This window comes from Gadus chalcogrammus, chromosome 18 (genome assembly GCF_026213295.1).
Source record: "Gadus chalcogrammus isolate NIFS_2021 chromosome 18, NIFS_Gcha_1.0, whole genome shotgun sequence".
In the NCBI taxonomy this organism is placed as follows: Eukaryota; Metazoa; Chordata; class Actinopteri; order Gadiformes; family Gadidae; genus Gadus; species Gadus chalcogrammus.
In genome coordinates, this window is record NC_079429.1 from 1,360,077 (window position 1) to 1,383,362 (window position 23,286).

At 50.3% G+C, this 23,286-nt stretch overlaps 2 protein-coding genes across 3 annotated transcripts; one reads left to right on the forward strand and one right to left on the reverse strand.

The window, feature by feature from the left end:
- The first annotated feature begins 652 nt into the window (after positions 1–652).
- Positions 653–10,009, forward strand: cluap1 (clusterin associated protein 1). The gene is made up of 13 exons (XM_056576839.1): positions 653–778; positions 1,424–1,478; positions 1,672–1,783; positions 2,066–2,150; positions 2,791–2,970; positions 4,090–4,185; positions 4,852–4,935; positions 5,860–5,993; positions 7,017–7,158; positions 7,546–7,618; positions 7,719–7,844; positions 8,096–8,148; positions 9,244–10,009. Exons 2-13 carry the CDS (start codon positions 1,457–1,459, stop codon positions 9,409–9,411), a joined length of 1,275 nt encoding a protein of 424 aa, XP_056432814.1. The 5' UTR covers positions 653–778; positions 1,424–1,456; the 3' UTR covers positions 9,412–10,009.
- Positions 9,473–22,585, reverse strand: nlrc3 (NLR family, CARD domain containing 3). 2 transcript variants are annotated; one of them, XM_056576836.1, is made up of 19 exons: positions 22,471–22,585; positions 21,188–21,387; positions 20,252–20,521; positions 17,828–19,583; positions 16,970–17,056; positions 16,498–16,581; positions 15,962–16,045; positions 15,788–15,871; positions 15,306–15,389; positions 14,897–14,980; positions 14,288–14,371; positions 13,107–13,190; positions 12,860–12,943; positions 12,240–12,323; positions 11,872–11,955; positions 11,590–11,673; positions 11,315–11,398; positions 11,040–11,123; positions 9,473–10,831 (listed from the first exon to the last, which is right to left on the reverse strand). In XM_056576836.1, the coding sequence occupies exons 2-19, from the start codon at positions 21,318–21,320 to the stop codon at positions 10,741–10,743; spliced, it is 3,429 nt and encodes a 1,142-aa protein (XP_056432811.1). In that variant the 5' UTR covers positions 21,321–21,387; positions 22,471–22,585; the 3' UTR covers positions 9,473–10,740. The 2 variants fall into 2 exon arrangements, with proteins under 2 accessions (XP_056432811.1, XP_056432812.1); XM_056576837.1 differs by having other exon boundaries at positions 21,188–21,469.
- Positions 22,586–23,286: the final 701 nt, after the last annotated feature.

Consider the following 23,286-nt stretch of genomic DNA (forward strand, 5'->3'; position numbering starts at 1 on the left):
AATTAAGTTGCGCTCCGGCGCGCGACATCACATGACCCGTTATATTCCCAGGATAAAATCAATATAAGTGGTGCCTACAACAAACCAAAACACCGTCAACTGCCCTAAACATGCTCTTTAAATAAATGCATTTTCCAAAAATAACAGATTGCCCTTACTGTAAAAGTGCGAGGATCCTGCAGGGGCGACGCACGCGGCTCCGCTCTGCTCAGCTCGCGCGCTACAATAGAACCAGACGGGCAGCACTGTAAACAGCACAGCACTGTAACTAGTTTTACAAAACACCGACACTACAAACACGAAATGAACCCAGAAAGAACACAGTAATAGCCGTAGGCCTACGCTGATTGCCATATACGGATTTATTTTCTTGTCGTATTACTTTTTATGTTATTTATTGTATTTCTACCTGTTCTCTTCTTTATGCTGTGACACCCGTCTTATTGCTGGAATTAATAAACTGTGCCTATATCTTGTTTTATATCTTTAAAGTGCTTTCTATACCTAAACAGGACCGGCACATATATATGACGGTACAATAGACTGATTCAAAAGCTCCAAACTGTGTATATTTGCAGATGAACAAATTTAAAATGCGCATGTTTTTTAATTGACTGGCATCGCGGTTCGTATTCTCCTCAGGATTGTCCTTTAATGCTTCCGTACGGCTGGCTTCCATAGTGACGGATAAAACAACCCAAACTAAACCCACTAAACCACACAACACTAGATTACCCACATGTAACTCCACAAGCCCTTTCCTTACATATTCTGACAAGTGAGTGGATGCTTCGTGACTATCTCGTTAGTTTGCAATGTAAAACGGATGATTATTTTAAATATAAAGCGGGTTGAGGGCGATGCTACCTGGCTATCGTTAGCACCTGGGCTGAAGCTGGGTTGTTTATTTGTGTATTTCTCAAGTTTCACTCTGATGACAATTGGCATTTCTCAGTCGAAAAGCTAAATCATTGCTCGACATCCCAGTGTTGTGCAACATTAAGGTAGTTAAAGCTGGAATAACACCGCAAACGAATGGCCTATAAATGAAATAGCCCACATTTGACTTTTATTTGTGTTACTAATCTATTTTCTAACAACTGTTTATGCCATCATTGTTTGTGACGTTATATTTGCCAACTATGGTAATGTTATTATTACTACTTAAAAGACAGATCCTCTCCCTCTTCCTTTTGCCTACTAATCTACTGCCAACTAACGGTCAGTGTGTCGTTATAGACATGTCATTACACATATTTACCTCCTAACTATCCCTGGTAGGAAGGATTCCTCTTTTGTTTTCTCCTCAAGGTTTTTCCCTGTGGCTTTATCCTTTACCTCTAGGACATAGGGTTTAGGGGTGTCGTATGATGTGGGCCCTGATATAAGGGCTGTACTAATGAAGTTGACTCGACCCTTTTAGGTTGGAGGAGACTTTGCACAGCAGGGAGCCGTCATGTCCTTCAGAGACTTAAGAAGTAAGACATTTTGAATCTAGTCATTTTGTTCCGGTGCTATAAACGGTACTTGGTACTATTCTTGGTTCCATTTTGGTTTTGAAAGCTAACTGGATGTTGGGAGCGTACTCCAACCCAACTAGCGTTCAGAACCAAGATGGCTGCCAGTTTAATAAGGTCAACTGATGGAGTCTGTCCCCTCCCGTCTCTCAAGACTTCACTGAGATGATGCGGGCGCTAGGATACCCCCGGCTGGTCTCCATGGAGAACTTCCGGACCCCCAACTTCGGTCTGGTAGCGGAGATCCTCATCTGGCTTGTGAAGAGGTGAGTCGTCTATCTGGAGAACTACATGTTAGTATTATAGTACAGAAGATACACTAGATTATATGATTATACAGTACCCTACATACTACATAGTCAATACACAGCTTGTAGCGGTTATGAAGACCTAGCCCGGGTCTAACGGAAGACATGGACTGGGTCTCATACCAGACCTTGAATGGTGCCCATACCGGATCTGGACTGATCTTTGAGAAGAACTGGACCGGTACTCATACCAGACTTGGACCTGGTCCCAAACTAGACTAACCCTCTCTCTCTCTGTAGCTACGAGCCCCAGATGGACCTGCCCAGTGACGTGGAAACAGAGTCGGACCGGGTCTTCTTCATCAAGGCTGTGGCCCAGTTCATGGTGATGTCATCTCTTCCCTTTAGCCCTACTCTCTGGCATTCTCTTGCCATCCTAAACATTATCCTAAACATTAAGATGGCAAGAGTTAAGCCTTTATTATGTTGACAAAGGATAGTGAGTAACATAAGCCACAATGCAGCCCGTGTGGCATTTGCTTCTACAATGATGCTACAGTATTGCCTACTCCTAACGGGCCAACTGTTGTACGGTTATGCTAACAGGCTAAGTGTTGCGTTCACAACAGGCTATGTGGTGTTGCTAACAGGCTAAGTGTTGCGTTCACAACAGGCTATGTGGTGTTGCTAACAGGCTAAGTGTTGCGTTCACAACAGGCTATGTGGTGTTGCTAACAGGCTAAGTGTTGCGTTCACAACAGGCTATGTGGTGTTGCTAACAGGCTAAGTGTTGCGTTCACAACAGGCTATGTGTTGTTGCTAACAGGCTAAGTGTTGCGTTCACAACAGGCTATGTGTTGTTGCTAACAGGCTAAGTGTTGCGTTCACAACAGGCTATGTGGTGTTGCTAACAGGCTAAGTGTTGCGTTCACAACAGGCTATGTGGTGTTGCTAACAGGCTAAGTGTTGCGTTCACAACAGGCTATGTGGTGTTGCTAACAGGCTACGTGTTGCGTTGCCATCAGGCTACCAAGGCCCACATCCGGCTGAACACCAAGCGCCTGTACCAGGCGGAGGGCTACGCGGTCAAGGAGCTGCTGAAGATCAGCTCGGTGCTCTACAACGCCATGAAGACCAAGGAGCTCAGCGGCGCGGAGGCGGGCCAGGAGGAGAGCAGCCGCTTCAAGTTTGACCTGGGCTCCAGGGTGAGCACCCCCCACCTCGCGCCCGCCCTCTCGACGCCCCTGACGCGGTCTCGGCCGCGTTGCTTCACGCCCACGTCACCGTGCCACTAGTCCTGAACGTCTGACACTCTGAGCAAGTGAAGCGGTGCAGTGCCTTCAGGAAACTGAAGACAAGATTCTCATTGGCTATCAGCACTGTCAGTCACGGGCTGTCTGTCACGGGCTGTGATTGACAGGCTGTGATTGACAGGCTGTGATTGACAGGCTGTGACTGACAGTGTGTTTACTTGGCTGTTTACTTAGCTCTGGTGCGATGCTAATGGTTGTCCTAGAAATGATACATATTTAGGTAAGTCCATTTTCTTAACGTTTGTTTCACTCGGTTATCTGCGGCACATTATGTGAGGCGGAGACAACAGACTGAGTGCCAGCTTTCATCCCATTCAACAGGCTCTGCCTCTCACGTGTATATCCTGCCTACTTGACAGGCGGCACATGTCTCCGGGATACTCGAGGGGTATGAGATGCTGTGTTGCCATGGAAACCACATGTTCACAGCCACAAATACAAAGACCCTTAAATACCTAGACCTCCAATCCCTGAATCGAATCAATGGGCTTTAAGGGGAAGGTAATGACCCATTATACATCAGACTAATTTAGAGGTATACAATTTCTCCTTGTTTACGGCGAGGACATGATACGGTGACATCAGCAGCGACAGAACGATGGCTATAAATGTCGTTCCCTTGGCCTAGAACGCGCGCCGATCTACCGGGACCAGACATAACCCTCCGGCCCACGCCGCCATACAGCCGCTGTTTATAGGTGTTTCAGACGCATCATATTATACCCCATCTCTCTCTCTCTCTCACACATACACACACGCACACACACTCAGTCACACACTGCGTCTCTATTTTACATGCACAACATATGCACACGTTTAAATATGTACACACACATTAAGACATCCAAACAGTTCAAACGTCCCCTGATTCATGCATTCACACGCACACACCTTGTGTCAATCGTTTGTCTAACCAATGTGTCCGAAGCTGAAGGCAGCCTTCATCAATGCGAGTCTGTGTGTGGATGTGTGTGTGTGTGTGTGTGTGTTTGTGTGTGTCTGTGTGTGTAGGTGTCTGAACTAAAGGAGGCACGACGATTGGCGTCTGAGATTACAGCTAAGGGGGCGTCGCTCTACGACCTCCTGGGTGAGGAGGCGGAGCTACGGGTGAGTTGAACCCACCTCACACTGCGGTCCGGACGCAAGGGGCCGACACCTGTTCCTTTTCCCTTCAACCTCCACCGGAACTCGAGACGTTCCTCGTTCGCCCTGGTGTATATACCGACGCTACACCAGTTCAGGGAGTGTTTGGGTGGTTGTGAGGTTGTATGAGGATCCAGCAGCTGCATGTCAAGGGCTCAAGGCTCCCGTGTGGAGTGTTAAACCAAAGGTCCGTCTTTAAAGTCACGCCCACATGGTTAGAGATGACTACAGACTGCAGACGAGGAACACGGTGTCCCATAACGAGTTGAAAACACGACATCGACCTCACAGTATACATCCCACCTTATATACTGTACAGGATCGGCCCCACTATAGACACATTGTGTATACTTTACAATATCTGCTACACTTTATGTACACACCGTATATACTGTACGATATCTCGTGCACTATAAATAATCACTATATATTCTGTACAATATGAACTGAATGATGGTCATTTATGTGCATGAAACACATAGGGTTGCAGGGTTATTTTTAGGGTTATGAACAGGGGCTCTGAGTTTGGTTATGCGTTGGGGTTAAGGGTTAAGGGTTAAGGGTTAAGCGAAGCTGGTTATGGGATAGGGACCACATGCCTTTGCTCAAGCCTCTCCTCTACTCCTGCAGGAACGGCGAGCTGCAGCCATCGCAAGACCGCTGGAGATCAACGAGACGGAGAAGGCCCTGAGAGCTGCCATCAAGGAGGTCCAGGTGGGTCCTAGGAGGAGGTCCTAGGAGGAGGTCCTAGGAGGAGGTTCTAGGAGGAGGTCCTAGGAGGAGGTCCTAGGAGGAGGTCCAGGTGGGTCCTAGGAGGAGGTCCTAGGAGGAGGTCCTAGGAGGAGGTCCAGGTGGGTCCTAGGAGGAGGTCCTAGGAGGAGGTCCTAGGAGGAGGTCCAGGTGGGTCCTAGGAGGAGGTCCTAGGAGGAGGTCCAGGTGGGTCCTAGGAGGAGGTCCTAGGAGGAGGTCCTAGGAGGAGGTCCAGGTGGGTCCTAGGAGGAGGTCCTAGGAGGAGGTTCTAGGAGGAGGTTCTAGGAGGAGGTCCTAGGAGGAGGTTCTAGGAGGAGGTCCTAGGAGGAGGTCCTAGGTAGGAGGAGGTCCTAGGAGGAGGTTCTAGGAGGAGGTCCTAGGAGGAGGTTCTAGAAGGAGGTCCTAGGAGGAGGTCCAGGTGGGTCCTAGGAGGAGGTTCTAGGAGGAGGTCCTAGGAGGAGGTTCTAGGAGGAGGTCCAGGTGGGTCCTAGGAGGAGGTCCTAGGAGGAGGTCCTAGGAGGAGGTCCTAGGAGGAGGTCCTAGGAGGAGGTCCTAGGTAGGAGGAGGTTCTAGGAGGAGGTCCTAGGAGGAGGTTCTAGGAGGAGGTCCTAGGAGGAGGTCCTAGGAGGAGGTCCAGGAGGAGGTCCTAGAAGGAGGTTGTAGGAGATGGTTTTATTAGGAGCTTCTAGAAGGAGTTTCTACGGGAGGGTTTTAGCAGGAGGGACTAGGCTTCAGCAGGAGTGTTCTGTTGAGGATAACCCAACGTTTGTGTGTGTGTGTGTGTGTGTGTGTGTGTGTGTGTGTGTGTGTGTGTGTGGTGTGTGTGTGTGTGTGTGTGTGTGTGTGTGTGTGTGTGTGTGTGTGTGTGTGTGTGTGTGTACTCACCAGGGCAGTGTGGAGAACAGCAAGGAGATGCTGGGGAACGTGGCCTCGGATGAGGTCAGTCTGGAGGGCAAGATCGAGAAGAAGAGGCAGGACCTGGAGAGGAACCGGAAGAGGCTGCAGACCTTGCAGAGTGTGAGGTTAGACATACACACACAACGCACTGCAGTACACTACAGTACACTGCACATACACACACACAGTAAGTTAGTCAGTCCCTGCAGCAAAATGCGTTTATGCGATCACATAATTCAACGCATAATCAGCCATTATGGGGGGCGCCTTTTTTCAAATATGCCGCACTTTCACCTCATAAATTTGAGGTGACCGATTTCCGCGCAAAATATGCGGGGCTTGCATGATTTCATAATCCCCGCATTTTCGTTAAAAATAAGTCACATATCTTAGCAGAAAGTTGAAAAATGTTTGCCATGGGAACGTTATGAAGTGACGTAATTACGCGACGTGAACGTCATCGAAAAGCTGCATTTTCCGCAAGTTCCCGCAATTTCATTGCATAAAATTGCATAAATATGCCGATTTTTTTAAGAAAACGTGCCACATAATCATGGATTTTTGGCCGCAACAATCACAAAATCAAAAGAATCTCATTTTTCTGGAGGGACTGGTAAGTTAGTCTCTCTCTCACCATCTCCCCCCAACTCTCTTAATTTTCTTAATTTCTCCCTCCTGTCTCTCCCTCCTGTCTCCCTCCTGTTTCTCCCTCCTGTCTCTCCCTCCTGTCTTCCACCTGTCTCTCCCTCCTGTCTCTCCCTCCTGTCCCTCTCCCTCCTGTCTCTCTCTCTCCTGTCTCTCCCTCCTGTCTCTCTCCTGTCTCTCTCCCTCCTGTCTCTCCCTCCTGTCTCTCTCCCTCCTGTCTCTCTCCCTCCTGTCTCTCTCCCTCCTCTCTCTCCCTCCTCTCTCTCCCTCCTGTCTCTCTCCCTCCTGTCTCTCTCCCTCCTCTCTCTCCCTCCTCTCTCTCCCTCCTGTCTCTCTCCCTCCTGTCCCTCTCCCTCCTGTCCCTCTCCCTCCTGTCTCTCTCCCTCCTGTCTCCCTCCTGTCTCTCCCTCCTGTCTCTCTCCCTCCTGTCTCTCTCCCTCCTGTCTCTCTCCCTCCTGTCTCTCTCCCTCCTGTCTCTCTCCCTCCTCTCTCTCTCCCTCCAGGCCGTCCTTCATGGACGAGTACGACAGGATGGAGGTCGATCTCCAGAAGCTCTATGAGACGTACGTGGAGAAGTTCAGGAACCTCAGCTTCCTGGAGGCCCAGCTGGACGACTACCACCGCCTGGAGCAGGACCGCCTGGAGGTACCCCCCCTGACCTCTAACCCTGACCCCCCAACCCTGACCGCCAACCCTGACCCCCCCAACCCTGACCTCCCAACCCTGATCCCCAACCGTGACCCCCCAACCCTGACTCAACGACCATGACCCGAACTTACCTTAATTAACCGGATCCTAGCAGCCCTTTGTGTGTGTGTGTGTGTGTGTGTGTGTGTGTGTGTGTGTGTGTGTGTTGTGTGTGTGTGTGTGTGTGTGTGTGTGTGTGTGTGTGTGTGTGTGTGTGTGTGTGTGTGTGTGTGTGTGTGTGTGTGATTGTTAGATGTGTATAACTAAGTTTGTGTGTATGTGGGTGGGTTTGTTAGATGTGTATAACTAAGTGTGTGTGTGTGTGTGTGTGTGTGTGTGTAACAGGAAGCTGAGAACACCCTGAGGGCCATTCAGCTGAAACTACGAGAGGAGGAGAGGAAGTTGATCAGGAGTGGCTGTAAGAAACACGACGCAAAACACCCACAAACACACACACCTCGGCAGGCTGTCGTTCCGCGGGGCAGCGCGTGACCCTGATGTCCTCTCCTGTGGGACAGTGAAGGACGGCGACTCGGACATGGAGATCCTGGACGACGAGGGGTCCGACAGCGACATCGACGACTGCAGACCCCCTAAACCACGGCCCGCCAAGCCACGAGCCGAGAGGAGTCCTGCAGAAGAAGGTTAACACCCCAAACACAAACCAAGCACCCCAAACTCCGACCGGCTGGGGGGTCCCCCAGCGGTGTCAACTGGGAACAGTAAACCTACCTCTGAACAGATGCTTATTAGCATCGCTTATCACGAAGACGACAGGAAGTCGGGTCACAACGGTCTTCCTCACTCCTAGTCATCGTTAGCAGTCTCATTCAGTAGTCTTCGTCAGTAAGCACAGTTTGTGAGGAAGAGCGCTAATGTCTGATTTCCCCGACAGGGAGGGGCGGGGCTCATTACGTGGGGACCATGCAGGGCGGCGACAGTGAGGAGGTGAGTTCACCGCCCTCTGATGGGGCACTAGTTATATCATCACGGTCTGACACCTCCTGCTAAACACATCCTCTACACTGTCCCCCGACGCTCTCTCAATCTCTCCCACCTCCTTCTTATCCATCTCCCTCTCTCCCTCTCCCCCTCCCCCTTTGTACGTTCCCTGTACCCCTTTCTCTGTCGTCCTCCACCTCCTCTGCGCCCCACTTGTCTTATATTTAACACCGCTCTGCTCTCTCCGTCTCGTGCTCAAAGCGGGGCAGCGCTCCGGCTGAGCGCTCGTTGGGTCGCGGCCGCACGCGAAGAAGAGGAGGAGAGGTTTGTTCAGTCAGGGCCAGGACTCCGTCACCCTTAGGATCTACACCTGTAGTCCCTGGTCCTCCACCCTTAGGATCCACTCCTGTAGTCCCTGGTCCTCCACCCTTAGGATCCACTCCTGTAGTCCCTGGTCCTCCACCCTTAGGGAGCACCCCTGTAGCCCCTGGTCCTCCACCCTTAGGATCTACACCTGTAGTCCCTGGTCCTCCACCCTTAGGATCCACTCCTGTAGTCCCTGGTCCTCCACTCTTAGGATCCACTCCTGTAGTCCCTGGTCCTCCACCCTTAGGGAGCACCCCTGTAGCCCCTGGTCCTGCACCCTTAGGGAGCACCCCTGTAGCCCCTGGTCCTCCACCCTTAGGGAGCACCCCTGTAGCCCCTGGTCCTCCACCCTTAGGATCTACCCCTGTAGCCCCTGGTCCTCCACCCTTAGGATCTACACCTGTAGTCCCTGGTCCTGCTCCCCTCCCTTAGGTTCCAGCCCTCCACCCTTCTGTTACGACTGTAGGAAGTAAGAGTGCTTACTTGACAGGCAGACCCAACGTAGGAACCCTTCTAGACAGTATGTCAACTAGCACAGGCTTCATGGCCCCCCGTGTCAGAGAAGCATGTCCCATGAGGCCGTGCACCGATAGGACAGCCGAGCAGAGGGGCATCCGTCAACCTAGGGACAAAGGTCAGAGGTTGCGGGTTGAAGGTGGTCTTCCACCGGCTCGGTTCCCCCAGACCCCCCGTCCCGTCCCGTCCCTAAGCGTGCGCTCTCCGCTCCCCCTGCAGACGGAGGAGGACTTTGACGTGGAGGAGGAAGACGAGGAGGACGAGGACGAAGAGGAGGCCAACGAGGAGCTGGACGATGATGTCAGTCTAGAGGGCCCCGCCCCCTCCAGGCCCTCCAGGGGGGCAGGGGGGAGCCCCCAGCTGCTCGAGAGCGACAACGACTTCTGAGCGCATTATTGTGTCCTCGTATGTTCCAACTGTATACATGTTTACAGCACGCACACCGAGACGGCGATCAGAGCTCCGGTCAGGGGCCAGAGACCCAGCTTTACATAATGCTTCAAAATGTTACATGTTTCATACTTCTCCTCATGTGTTCATGTCGACGGTTTGTACACTAAACGCGTTCATATTTATGGTTTTATGAACGTAATCCTTTTCTGTAGCCACGTTTCAACTAAAATAAACAACCTGCTGTTTCTATTACTTTCTGCATCACCTCGTGTAACAAGTCAATCGTGTTAGTTTAGCGTAGCACCCTGGTAGCTCTTAAGCCCAAAGCACACGCCCGTGTAGGGAGAAACATAAAATAATGATTTAGAATTTACCGTATTGGGTATAAAATAGAGCCACACTACATTCTCTGAGTGATTTTGAAGTAGTAAAGACAAATCACTGTCATGGTGACGGAGACATCAACCCATCACCACACGGGTCCTCACGGGAGCAGACCTCAGACCATCAAACACCTCACTCCATCCAACACGTACACCGTGACCAGGTGCTAAAGAAGTGCACGTTGACCAGACCTTTAGGCCTTTAGAACGTGGACCAGAACTTCAACAAGTTCCCCTTTACCAGAAATCCAAGATGTACACGTTGACCACACATTCAACTACAATGACTCATTTTATTGTTAAATTGTATAGAGAAAAAAACAAGGTAATATATTACATTATTAAAACAATGTACAAATATTATATCTATACATAGGAATCTATCTCTGCATACATTGTGCTACCATGGACACGGTCATAACTAGTCTGTAACGCTACATTGTGCAGCTCCAGCCACATGAAAGATGAATTGGTACATTATGAATTGATGATATCATGTGGAGTTAATGTGTTCGAGGCATTTAATTGAATGGCTCCGTGGCATCGCTGCGGGAGGGCAACCTTGCTAACTGTGGTTACTAACGGGTTGATATAACCTGTCGAACGGCTGGGGCACGGACATTTCGACAGGGTACAATATAGTCACTGATGTGTGGGCAGTTTGGAGGATAATGACACCAGGAGATTGCTAACGTCTCCTTGTCCTGGCAGTTCCTGCTTGAGAGTGGAATGCATTAGTAGTCCATATTCGAGAGATGCCAAATATTTAAAGATACCAGCTACTGGCGTGTCATTCACATGCTATCGTCGACCAATTACAGAAAAGTTTGACTCTTTCCACCGGGCACCCTGGGATGGTAACTGTCCATTTAGTAAATACAAGTGGTGGAACACGAGACTGCTGGGATTCGGCTGATCTGGTTGCTACGGTTAACAGCGGTCAGATCATCACCACACAGTCTGGAGAGTTGGTCCTGATGGTATCAGAGATGACCTTCGCCCCCGACTCCCCGATGCCGTTTCCCTGCAAACTATGCACACGCACGCACACACACACACACGCACGCACACACACACACACACACAAACATACAGAAATGTGTTAGCCTAGCACCCTACAGAATTCCGATTCAGGGCCAGTGTGGAGGAGGAGGAGGTGGATCAGTGGCTGTGAAGAGGAGGACATGTGAGGAGCAGCAGGAGGAGGTGGAGTGAGGAGGAAGAGCTGAGGAGACTCACTTGATGTAGGTGAGTTGGTGGTTGGCTCTCAGGGCGGTGGCGATGAATATGGCTCCGTCCATCCCCAGGCCGTTCTCCTGAAGACTGGAAAGAGACAGGAGCTCACACGCTGCGCTTCTACAGGACACCACTGACACCACGCCAGGGGGGGTAACTGAGTCCTAATGGGGGTGTCAATCAGCCCTGATTGACCAATTATCCTCATGCTGCGTGTGGTTTTCCTTTTGAGGTGTGTGTGTGTGTGCGTGTGCGCGTGTGCGTGTGTGTGTACTCACTTGAGAGACTTGAGGCTATGGTTGTGTTTCAACGCGCTGGCTAGCGCCTTAGCCCCCTCCATCCCAATGGAATTCCCCCGCAAGCTGCAAACACATACACACGCGCACGCACACGCACACACACACACACACACAAATCCTTAGACGTTTGTGCCTCGAATGCTGTCAGACACACTGACAGCATCTGTAGTTGCTGTTAGTGTGTCTTCCAATGATCATGTTCAATTAAACCACATTATTGCATTTATGTCATCCCAATTAGCAGGTGGACCTACTCAAGCGTGTGAAGACTGTGGTTCACCATCAGAGCCGTTGCCATGGCGATGGCCCCAGACCTTCCAGCAGAAACACCCTGGAGGCTGATCACACGCACACACCAACACACACACACACACACACACTACACCACACAACACACACAACACACCACACGACACAACACACACACACACACACACACACACACACCACACACACACACACACACACACACACCAGGCAGTAAGAGGATGTTGATGGATGGATGAAATTAGGATTTTTGGTAATCGGGGACCGACCACAGAGTCTTCAGAGAGCAGTTGTTCTTCAGGGCATTGGCCAGACACACCATTCCCTCATCACCGATACAGTTCTCCTGGAGGCTACACACACACACACACACACACACACACACACACACACACACACACACACACACACACACACACACACACACACACACACACACACACACACACACACACACACAAATTTAGCTTGCTGAACTCCAAGAGTTTGGGACAGTGAGGAGATCAGGATGAGGAGAAAATTAAAAGGTGGAGGAGGAGGAGGAGGAGGTGGAGGAGGAAGAAGAGGTGGAGGAGGAGGAGGAGGAGGAGGTGGAGGAGGGGGAGGTGGAGGAGGAGGAGGAGGAGGGTGATCTTACTCCAGGAGGTTGAGGGAGGTGTTGGAGGTGAGGGCGTGGGCCAGGGCCTTGGTGGCTCCAACTTTGATGAAGTTCCACTGGAGGCTGCAGGAACAGGATATGATGTCATAGACGGAACAGGAAGTGAAACACAGAATAGATAACTCAAACCCCACCTGAACATGGTGTGTCCAGGTGTGTTCGAGCATGCCCCCCCCCCCCCCCCCCATCCCATAATGATAGTGGAGACCCAGGAAGCAGACTAGTCCACCTCTCCCCTGATCTGTACATTATGTTGCTGCGGCATTAGTCGGGCAACAGCATATGATGATGAGGATGATGATGATGAAGGTGACGTGGATAATGATGATGAAGGGTAATTGGGTTGTTTGGATGCTGAGCAGGAGGGGAGGACCAGCGACAATAAGGCTGTTGATCATCTGATGAAAGGTATTGATCGGCACCCAGCCCACTGGGTACAGCCGTGTGTGAGGTCGGGGGGGCGAGGGGGGTGTGTCATCTCAAAGGTTAGTAATGGAATATTACAGATTATTAAGGTAATTAGTGTTGCTCCACAGAATATCAATACTACCATCCGCCAGACGTCGGTGTGTCAATGTGTGTGTGTTTGCGTGTCTTACTGTAAGGAGGTCAGTGATTGGTTGACTCCAATGGCGCCGGCGATGGCCTGAACTCCCTCATCGTGGAGCAGGTTAGCAGTCAGACTAAACACTCACACACACACACACGCACACGCACACACACACACGCACACGCACACACACGCACACGCACACACACACACAGAACATCACCGCAGGGTTTTGGAGCGTGCCAGACAGAAAGTCAGACAGGAAGTACTTTCCTCGGCGGTCTCGTATGACTCACTCCAGGTTGTGTAGAGCTCCGTTCTCCCTCAGCGCGGCGGCCATGTTCCTCGCCCCGACCACCCCTACCGAGTTCTCCCTCAGACTAGAGAGAGAGAGAGAGAGAGAGAGAGAGAGAGAGAGAGAGAGAGAGAGGCGGAGAGAGAGAGAGAGAGAGAGAGAGAGAGCGAAGAGAGAGAGAGGTGAGAGAGAGAGAGAGAGAGCCGGGGGAGAGAGAGAGAGAGAGAGAGAGAGAGAGAGAGAGAGAGAGAGAGAGAGAGAGAGAGAGTGAGAGACAAGAGAGTGAGAGAGATCGGAGAGAGGGGAGAGAGAAGACAGAGAAGAGGGAGAGAGAGAGAGAGAGGAGAGAGACAGAGAGTGAGAGAGAGAGAGAGAGAGGGAGAGAGGGAGAGAGTGAGAGAGTGAGAGGGTGAGAGAGAGAGAAGCTGTGGTAAAGGCTATACAAACTATGATAAAATAACTGACTGTATATGTGATAAGTGACAGGAATGTAGCTGTGATAAAGGATGATGAGGAGCCGCAGCATCAGCAGGGAAAGCTTCAGTTATATGGCGGCAGTTCAACCTGATTACAGCAACATATTAGGTGTCTGGGAGAGGCCTATTGAGTGTTTCTACACAACGCAAAACACTGTGGTAGACTATGCATGCTGCAATTACTCAGAATTATAACTTCTTATAGGTGCTTGCATGCAAGATGTCACTCACACACACTCAAACACAAACGCTCGTACGCAAAGAGACACGCACACTCAGGAAGTGGTTCATATTTGCAGCCTGTCTGACTCTCAGCTCTCTGAAAACGCATCCTGTGCAGGGGCTGAAGACTAAACAGGCATACAACCAGGCTGCATCACAGCTGGAACCAGGCTACACAGGGACACAACCAGGCTGCATCAGCTGGAACCAGGCTACACAGGGACACAACCAGGCTGCATCACAGCTGGAACCAGGCTACACAGGGATACGACCAGGCTGCATCACAGCTGGAACCAGGCTACACAGGGACACAACCAGGCTGCATCACAGCTGGAATCAGGCTACACAGGGACACAACCAGGCTGCATCACAGCTGGAACCAGGCTACACAGGGATTAAACCAGGCTGCATCACAGCTGGAACCAGGCTACACAGGGACACAACCAGGCTGCATCACAGCTGGAACCAGGCTTAGGGAACTCACTTTAGCGACTGCAGGCACTGGTTGGTCCTCAGAGATCTGGTCAAGGCTGTCATCCCTCGGTCGCTGATGGAGTTACTCTGCAGGCTGGAGACAAGAGTTACTACAGCAAGAGTCAGAGATACATCATGGCTCGTTACGTGTTTTTGACAAAATATTTCTTGGAATTCTCTTTTAACGTTTAAAAAACAATAAGAAAATATTAACAAATATGTGAGGATGAAAATATGGAGAGAGAGACTAATGAGTGAAGAGAGAGAATGTGACATGTGAGAAAAAAGGAGAGGAGAGAGGGGGAGGGAGAGGAGGAGGAGGAGGAGGAGGAGGAGGAGGCGGAGGGAGAGGAGGAGAGGGAGGAGGAGGAGGTGGGGAGAGGAGGAGGAGGAGGAGGTGGGGAGAGGAGGAGGAGCAGGAGCAGGAGGAGAGAGGGGGAGGAGGAGGAGGAGGAGAGAGGAGGAGCAGGAGGAGAGAGGAGGAGGAGGAGGAGGAGAGAGGAGGAGGAGGAGGAGGGGAGGAGGAGGAGGAGGAGGAGGAGGAGGAGGAGAGAGGAGGGAGGGAGGAGGAGAGAGGAGGAGGAGGAGGAGGAGGAGGAGGTGGAGGAGTACTACTGACTGGAGAGAGAGGAGTGTGCGGTTCTCCACCAGGGCTTGGGCCAGGGCTGTGGCTCCTCCATCCCCCAGCTGGTTACTGCAGAGACTGACAGGGACCAACAATCGTCAACACCACCCACACCGTCATCACCACCACACTCTACACCGACCAAGTCAACAGACTCACTCTACACCACCACACTCTACACCACCACACTCTACACCGACACAACAACATCATCACCACCAAGGTAAGCTCAGAGGTATTTCAGTAGTTAGCAAATTGTATGTAATGGTAAACTAGCAGTGAACTGATGTTATGTTATGGCTAGCTTGCAGTACTTAAGCTGCAAGTTAATGTAATGTGATTGTAAACCCGAGGTACTTTAACATTAGTGAGCTGATGTAATGTGATGGTAAGCTGGTGTTACTTCAACTCCGTCAGCGCCTGGTTGGTCTTCAGCGCCTCAGCCAGACGTCTCGCCCCTCCTGGTCCGATGGCGTTGTTCTGAATGCTGAAACATCAAACCAGTTTCATCAGTCTTCACACTGGTTTCATCACCCTTTAAACTAGTTTCCACACCCTATAAAATGTATTTATTTAAATATTTTATGCTTAAAATCCTTTTAAAATCACATCTGAAAGAGTTTTTAAATCACATCTGAAACTGTATAACATCTGTGTTGAGTGTGTGTGGTGGATTGCTGGTTAAAGCAGATTCCCGGGTCCTGAGTCAGATTGGCCAGTGGGTGAAGTGGAGGCCGATTCAAGATCTGAATCTAGTTTTGTATCTGAAAACGATTTTTTTAAATCACTCCTCGATAGCATTTTTGTCCCTCTACACTAGTTTCATCGCAGCTAAATCTGGTTTCAAATCATATCTTAAACTGGTTTAAGAAGGAGCCGACTCACTTGAGCGAGACCAGTTTGCGGTTGACCAGCAGAACGTCGGCGAGCGCACGCGTCCCCTCCTCCCCGATCGCGTTGTTCTGGAAACTACCGTCAGACCGAACCGTTAAGCAGATCCGACGGACCAATGCAGTGATAGATATATACGTATGGATGATGTGTTGATGATGAGCTCACTTGATGGACACCAGGGCTTGGTTCATCTTCAAAGCTTCAGCCAGAAAACGGGCGCCTTTGGCTCCGATGTTGTTGCTGCGGAGACTGAGACAAACATACAGAGCTGATTGGATACATCTTAAACAAAACTCCTGTACACAATCTAGTGAAATGTAAATACACACATCTCTCTTTCTCGTTCACTCTCTGCCCCTCTCATTATATTACCAGATGATTTGATGTCACTCTGTGTGTACTCTAGTGTGGTGAGGGTTTTGTTTGTATACATTTTTTAAGCGCTTTGAGTGTGAGAAAAAAGCGCTATATAAATTGATTATATTATTATTATTATTTATTATTTATTATTTATTACTTATTACTTATTATATTACTCCATTATATTATGTCACTTGAATTTGGTGATGGTTAGGGTAATTGCATATATATTACATATTACTTATAATATGACTAGATTATAGGACCTTGCTCTAGTCTTGTGAGTTTTAGGTATAAACATCACATATTACATATTACATTACTCGTTTATAGGACCTTACTCTAGTGCGGTGAGGGTCCGGTTGACGAGGAGGGCTCGGCTCAGAGCTTTCGCTCCCAGGTTACCGATAGAGTTGTCCGCAAGACTAGCAGGGAGGTGGGAAGAGGGAGGTGGGAGGAGGGAGGAGTCGATTGTTTGGTTTAAAATGTAACATAACAGAAGCCAACTGACTCACAGAGCTAGTCAGTAAAAAAAACAACAAGGACATCCTGAAGGGACAAATTAAGTGTGGCGCGAACGACATCGACCGACACCAACGTCACGTTAAAGTAAACTTGCGGCAGATGAAGAGTGCAGGAAACAGCGGTTAACAAATCAGTCGTAAGGAAGAGAGGCGATTGCACATTTCTGCAGTGTGTTACTGCACTGAAAAAAAACACATGACCATAAAAAACAACATATTGAGTCGTCCGGTGGACTTTTTCGATTAAAAAGTTTGCCTGTTCGAACCGAAGTTCCACCCAGAACCTGACCTGATCTTCTGGACCTGGCAGTCTTTAGCACTCAATAGGCTTCCCAGCAACTCCATTACGTTGTCCTTGAAGTGGTTGTTCTCCAGCCTGCAAACAGAGATGATCTGTTCACCAATGGATAGAAACATCCATCTATCTATACATCCAGACATACATCCATTAATCTATACAGCCGTTCATCCATACATGTATAAATCCATACAGCCTCTTTTCCCGCTTCACCTACATATATGTCACATTAAATAAGTTGCTAAACTATGTATGAATAGTGATGGCTCTGAGGGAGCAGGATAGTCTAGCGCATTGGTTCTCAAAGTGCGGCCAGCAGGCCAATGGCGGCCCGCCGAAACATTCCTGGCGGCCCGCAATGACAAAGTAAAAAGAAAGAGAAAAGTTGACTCTCTAGCTTTCAATTAAATCCTTTTACATTTGTTAGTTTTAATCCGACTGCACATTACTTTGAAAGGATGAACCTCAGTTTCGTGATTCAGACCTCACTTGGCCTCCCTCCCTGAGGTCCATGGTGCAATGTTTTTTTTCACCACTGGGATGCTGACGGCGTTTCCCGCCTAATTTTTTTAGGCGGCCCTCAGTCCAATTCTGGGTTCCTAAATTGGCCCTCAGCTGTCAAAACTTTGAGAACCCCTGCTCTAGCGGCTACGGTGACCCCCAGCAGAAGGGTACTGGGTTCGATCCCCAATGTCTGCAGCAGCCCTGAAGAGCTCCTAGAGCAAGATGCCCCCTAATCCCCCACCTGCCCCTTCATGACCTGCCCTTGAGGTCCCTGTAGGTCGCTTTAGAGGAAAGCGTTGGCTAAATGACTCAACGATAGCATCGATAGAATGAAAGATATCTGACCTCAGGTGGGAGCAGTACAGCAGCTGCGGCAGCAGACATTTGACGGTGGAGTAGTTGAGGCAGTCTGACAGGTTGGTCTCCTGGCAGCACTCCGGAGACACCTGCAGCAGGTAGGCCAGCGCGACGCAGTGGGACCGGCTCAGCGTCCCGGCCAGACTGCCGCTGCTCAGCGCTTCCTCCACCTTCCAAAGCAGCTCCGTGTGCTTCAGCTCCTGGAGGCAGTAGGCCAGGTTGACCTCCCGCAGGGAGACGGCTGCACCCCCTTCCGAGCCCCCCGTCGGACCCAGCAGGCTCTGGAGGAAGCCCCCGGCCCACACCTGCTGGCTGCAGTCGTCCTTCCCCACCAGCGCCGCAAGTGGCTTGGCGGCGCTGGGAGACAGCAAGCCCGCGAGGAACCGCACCAACACGTCCAGGTGGCCGCCGTCGTCCTGCTGCGACCGCTGCAGGGCGTTCCTGAAGTGGTTCTGGAAGCCCAACTTGGGCCACGACATGGCGCTCTCGGAGAACAGGTCGAAGATGGCCCGCTTGGAGGAGACGTGGTAAAACGTGGCCGCCAGGAACTCCTGCACCGTCAGGTGGGTGAAGCGGTACGCCACGAAGATGGCGGACTCCTCCCGCACCAGGAGCGCAGCACCATGGCTGCCCTGCGCGGACGGCAAGTCCACCCCGTGCGCCCGGAGGTCCTGCTCGCCGAAGGTGTACTTGTGTTTGATGAGTCCGTAGAATGCCAGGCGGCCGAGGGGTCCCAAGAGCTTACGGTGGCTGGCCTGGACCTGCTCCATCCTCATGGGCTCCCGGCCTCGGGGTTCCCCTGCCTCGGCGTTCATGGCACAGAAGTGTGCGTAGAGCTCCGTGCAGGTCCTGGGAAGGCTGTCCGGCGAGCCCTTCTGCAGGAGGAACCTCAGGGTCTCCATCACGATCTGGCAGACGCAGGGGATGTAGGACATCACCATCAGGAACTTGTGGGACTCCAGGTGAGCCCAGACCTGACCCGCCGTGTCCCGTTCCGGCAGACAGTGGTGGAGGAACGTGTGGACGTCCTGCGAGGTGAAGCCAGGGACCTCGGTGAGCCGGTCCACCAGTCCTACGGGGATCAGCGCCGCGTGGGCCGAACGCGACGTCAGCCACACCGACACGTTGGGGAGGAGGTTCCCGCGGATGATGTTGGTCACCAAGTCCTCCACGCTCACCTCCTTCTTCGGGTCGCTGCACGTGGACGCGTCCGAGAAGTTCAACCGGCAGCGGAACTCGTCCAGGCCGTCGAATATCAACAGCGTCCGACAGGCTCCGCTCAGGACGAGGGCGGGGTCGCTCAGGTGCGGGAAGGCCAGCCTCACCAGCCTCTCGGCAGACACCTTCTCCAGGGAGTTCAGCTCCCAGAAGGACAAGGGCAGGACGAAGCTGATGTCGCCGCACACCTTCCTCAGGCACCACTGGGTGACAAACTGCCGGACCAACGCCGTCTTGCCGATGCCGGCCACGCCCACGGTGAGAGACACCCTCGGAGAGGAGCTGACCCGCGTCAGGGGCTCCATCAGCCTGGCCAGGGCCAGGGGTCGGAGGTGGATCCGCCCGCTGCCCCGCGCGGTGTTGACCTGCATGAGGTCGTGCTCCTTCTGCTGGAGGTTGGAGAGGCCGTCCACCAGCAGCAAGCCCCGGGAGGCGCTGCTCAGGCTGGGGGGAGCGTTGTACATCCGGTCCCTGGAAGAAGCGAGCCTCTGGAGCAGCATCGTCTGGTGCTCCTTCACCATGTGGTCTGCAGGAGGGAACGTGGAGGACGCGGGACTTAGCAGTTGGCAACAGACTCAAGGCTTCACCCGCTGTTGATTACAGACTCCTTCCAAAGTTTTATTTGTGCATGTTATTATTCATTTGTTATAATAATTATTATTGTGTGATTGATTCTCTTTATATTATGCACTTAGACCGAAGAGTTATTGTCGATAATTTCGTACGGACAGTAAAATATTTATTGTAAAATTGATCTCATTATGATTTGCATTCAGAACAGGTCGAGATAGGAAAGAGAGATCAATGTATATACTGTATCTATAGCGCTGTCACATATTTAAGCCCCTTCATCGATTCCCTATTTAGTGCCTTGATTAGTCAGCTCCTTCAGACGTTTTCCCCAAATGTTGTGAATCAATTTCACAACTAAAAATAGAATTCCACCCCCTTAAACTGGAGCCTTGTTTCGGGGTTAGGCTAGGCCTCTACACGCACGGTGGGGAACAGGAAGAGACTGAGCGGGCCGTACCATGTGTCAGGATGAACAGAAAGAGACTGAGCGGGCCGTACCATGCGTCAGGATGAACAGGAAGAGACTGAGCGGGCCGTACCATGTGTCAGGATGAACAGGAAGAGACTGAGCGGGCCGTACCATGTGTCAGGATGAACAGGAAGAGACTGAGCGGGCCGTACCATGTGTCAGGATGAGCCGCGCCTCGTGGGAGTCGGAGTTCTCCACAAAGGCTTGAAGGGCGTCGGGCCCGTGGGGGGCTCTGCTGGCCAGCAGGGAGAGAAGGGTCATGACCTGCTCCTCCACCTGCCTCCCTCCGCCGTCCTCCACCCGCATCTCGTCCACCACGCTCAGCAGCTCCTGCCCCCGCAGGTGGGACAGCATCCGCCGCAGGAAGCTGGCGGTGGTGAAGCGCTGGAGCTGCTGCTGGTGCTGATGGACCCAGACGGATCCTGAGAGCCACACCCCAGACACATCCAATATGAACACATCCAATATGAACACAGACACACCCGATATGAACACAGACACATCCAATATGAACACAGACACATCCAATATGAACACAGACACATCCAATATGAACACAGACACATCCAATCTGAACCCAGACACATCCAATCTGAACCCAGACACATCCAATATGAACACAGACACATCCAATATGAACACAAACACATCCAATTTGAACACAGACACATCCAATATGAACACATCCAATATGAACACAGGCACATCCAATCTGAACCCAGACACATCCAATATGAACACACCCAATCTGAACACAGACACATCCAATCTGAACACAGACACATCCAATATGAACACATCCAATATGAACGCATCCAATATGAACACAGACACATCCAATATGAACACATCCAATATGAACACAGACACATCCAATATGAACACATCCAATATGAACACAGACACATCCAATATGAACACAGACACATCCAATATGAACACAGACACATCCAATATGAACACATCCAATATGAACACATCCAATATAAACACATGTAAATACACCCAATGTGAACACAAACACATCCACAAACACATCTGGCGTCCCGCGGGGACCCGCCCCTATGACCCCGGGGGGCGTGGCCTACCGTGGGCGTCTCTGTCGCTCTTGGAGGGGGGTCCTCCGGGGTTGGACTGGAGGTCCATGTAGCAGTCTCTCTGCCATGTGACTCTCTCGCTGCGGCCCAGCAGGGCCTCGTACTGCCGGCCGCCGCGCGACATGAGCCCCTCACTGCCCACCTGGATAGGTGCTCGCCGCTCCGCCCCCGCACGCCAGCTCCAGGTTCACCTGCACAGGTAGTGAGGAGGAGCAGTGAGGGAGCCGACGCCTTGTGTGAATCGGTCTCATGTGATAGAAGGACAGACTGGAGCTGTGACAGAGGACACGTCGTGACTGTTATTGAGGAGAGACTCTTGGGGCGGCTCAGCTCAGGAGGGAGAGCAGGTGTACTTGTGTCGATGTGTCCCTGAGCAAGACACCTCACCCTGACCGCTCCCGACGAGCTGGCTGTCGCCTTGTATGGTTGACTCCGACGCCGGTGTGCCAATGAATTAATTAACCGTTGTAAGTCATAACATCATAAAAGAGTCTGCAAAATGCCGTAAATGTAGACTGTAGAAGTGAAAGGGACAGACTCTAAAGGTGATAAACGACCGAATGTAGCTGTGATACACGACAGGCCGTAGCTTTCTAAAGTAAAGCTCATAGCTGTGATAGAACATAGACTGTTGCCGTGATAAAGAACAGACTGTAGCTATTATGAATAACAGACTGTAGCTGTAGTGAAGGACAGACTGTATCTGTGATAAAGAGAGCCTGTAGCTGTGATAGGGAGCAGTCAGTGTAGCTGTAGGTTCAATCACACCGTGACAAAAGAAACGCACGAGAATAACCTCAACTTCCGTTGCATCACACAAACACATTTTCATATTCTGTTGTAACAAGTGGTGTTGTTACCATGGAAACAGGTCGGTGAACACAACATGATAGTTACTGCCATACCATACAACAACATACCATATGTGCAAGTTGATTTTGTATCAATGTATTTTAGTATTATTCAAATGAGGCCAACATATCATTTAATGTGTGGTTATATGAGGGATATAATACATACATGTTATAATTAGTATTTTCTTAAAGTGACGTTTTGATTAAAAGTGAGGGTGTGATTAGCTATGTAATGGCTAATCACACTCTCACCGGGTGTTATAATATATCGACTTTAAATGATCAAAAACATCTCATTATTTAGAGAATGTAATTACCGAGGTGGTGTAAACCAGAAGATGTAGGTTTTCATTGAATTCCAAACAAGCATGACCATATTCCTATCAAGCACAAAGTCCTGAAGATTGTGGACCTACTCACCATCAGTCGGTTCTGCAGAGATCCTGTCCGCTTTTACTTTGTTAATCACTAGAAGGTTCAATCCAGGGTGCCGCGCTTTGCAACCGGTCTCACTCACATACAGTTTGGCAAGAGGCGAGAAGGAAACTATCTCCTCCAAACAGTTTCCTGTCTCTAACCTCTGGACTTCCTGTGCAGAAGAAAAGCACCTCGAAATGCTTCATTGTTTGAACACGCGATGATGCTGATCACACAAACACAAATCAGTCTCCTGTTAAGGGTTACATAGGGTACAGCTCTCATGGTTAGGTTCACGTATAACCTAACATTTGGTTCATTTTGAGTATAACATTTAACAGGTACCACTCATAAAAATAAATAACTTGTATCTCTGATTCCTATCCTCTGCACTCTTTCAAGTTATTCTTTGAAGTTTTGACACCAATTTTTTGTTGTTCTCAGCCTCACTTCTTTCTGTTACCACTCAGGATAAAAGCATCTGCTAAATGATAATGAAGAAATGTAAATTATTAAGTTGTTGTTTAAATAGTACAAACATAGTGCAAACACAGAGGCTGCAGCTGAGCAAGATTACTGGATTACAGTTTGTGTGTGGGGTTGGATCACAAATGCTAACAATTCTGTTGCTCATCAGAAAAATATATTTTATTTCAAAAATAATTTCCACAGTGCATGAGCTGAACAAACGTACCTTTGGGAAGGCAACAAAGCATGACTTATTCAAAAAAAAAAAAAAAATTAAAAAGTTATATAATTTAAAATGTTCTTTTACCTTGGCGTGATTTCATCGGCGTCATAAACAATAATTAATCATTT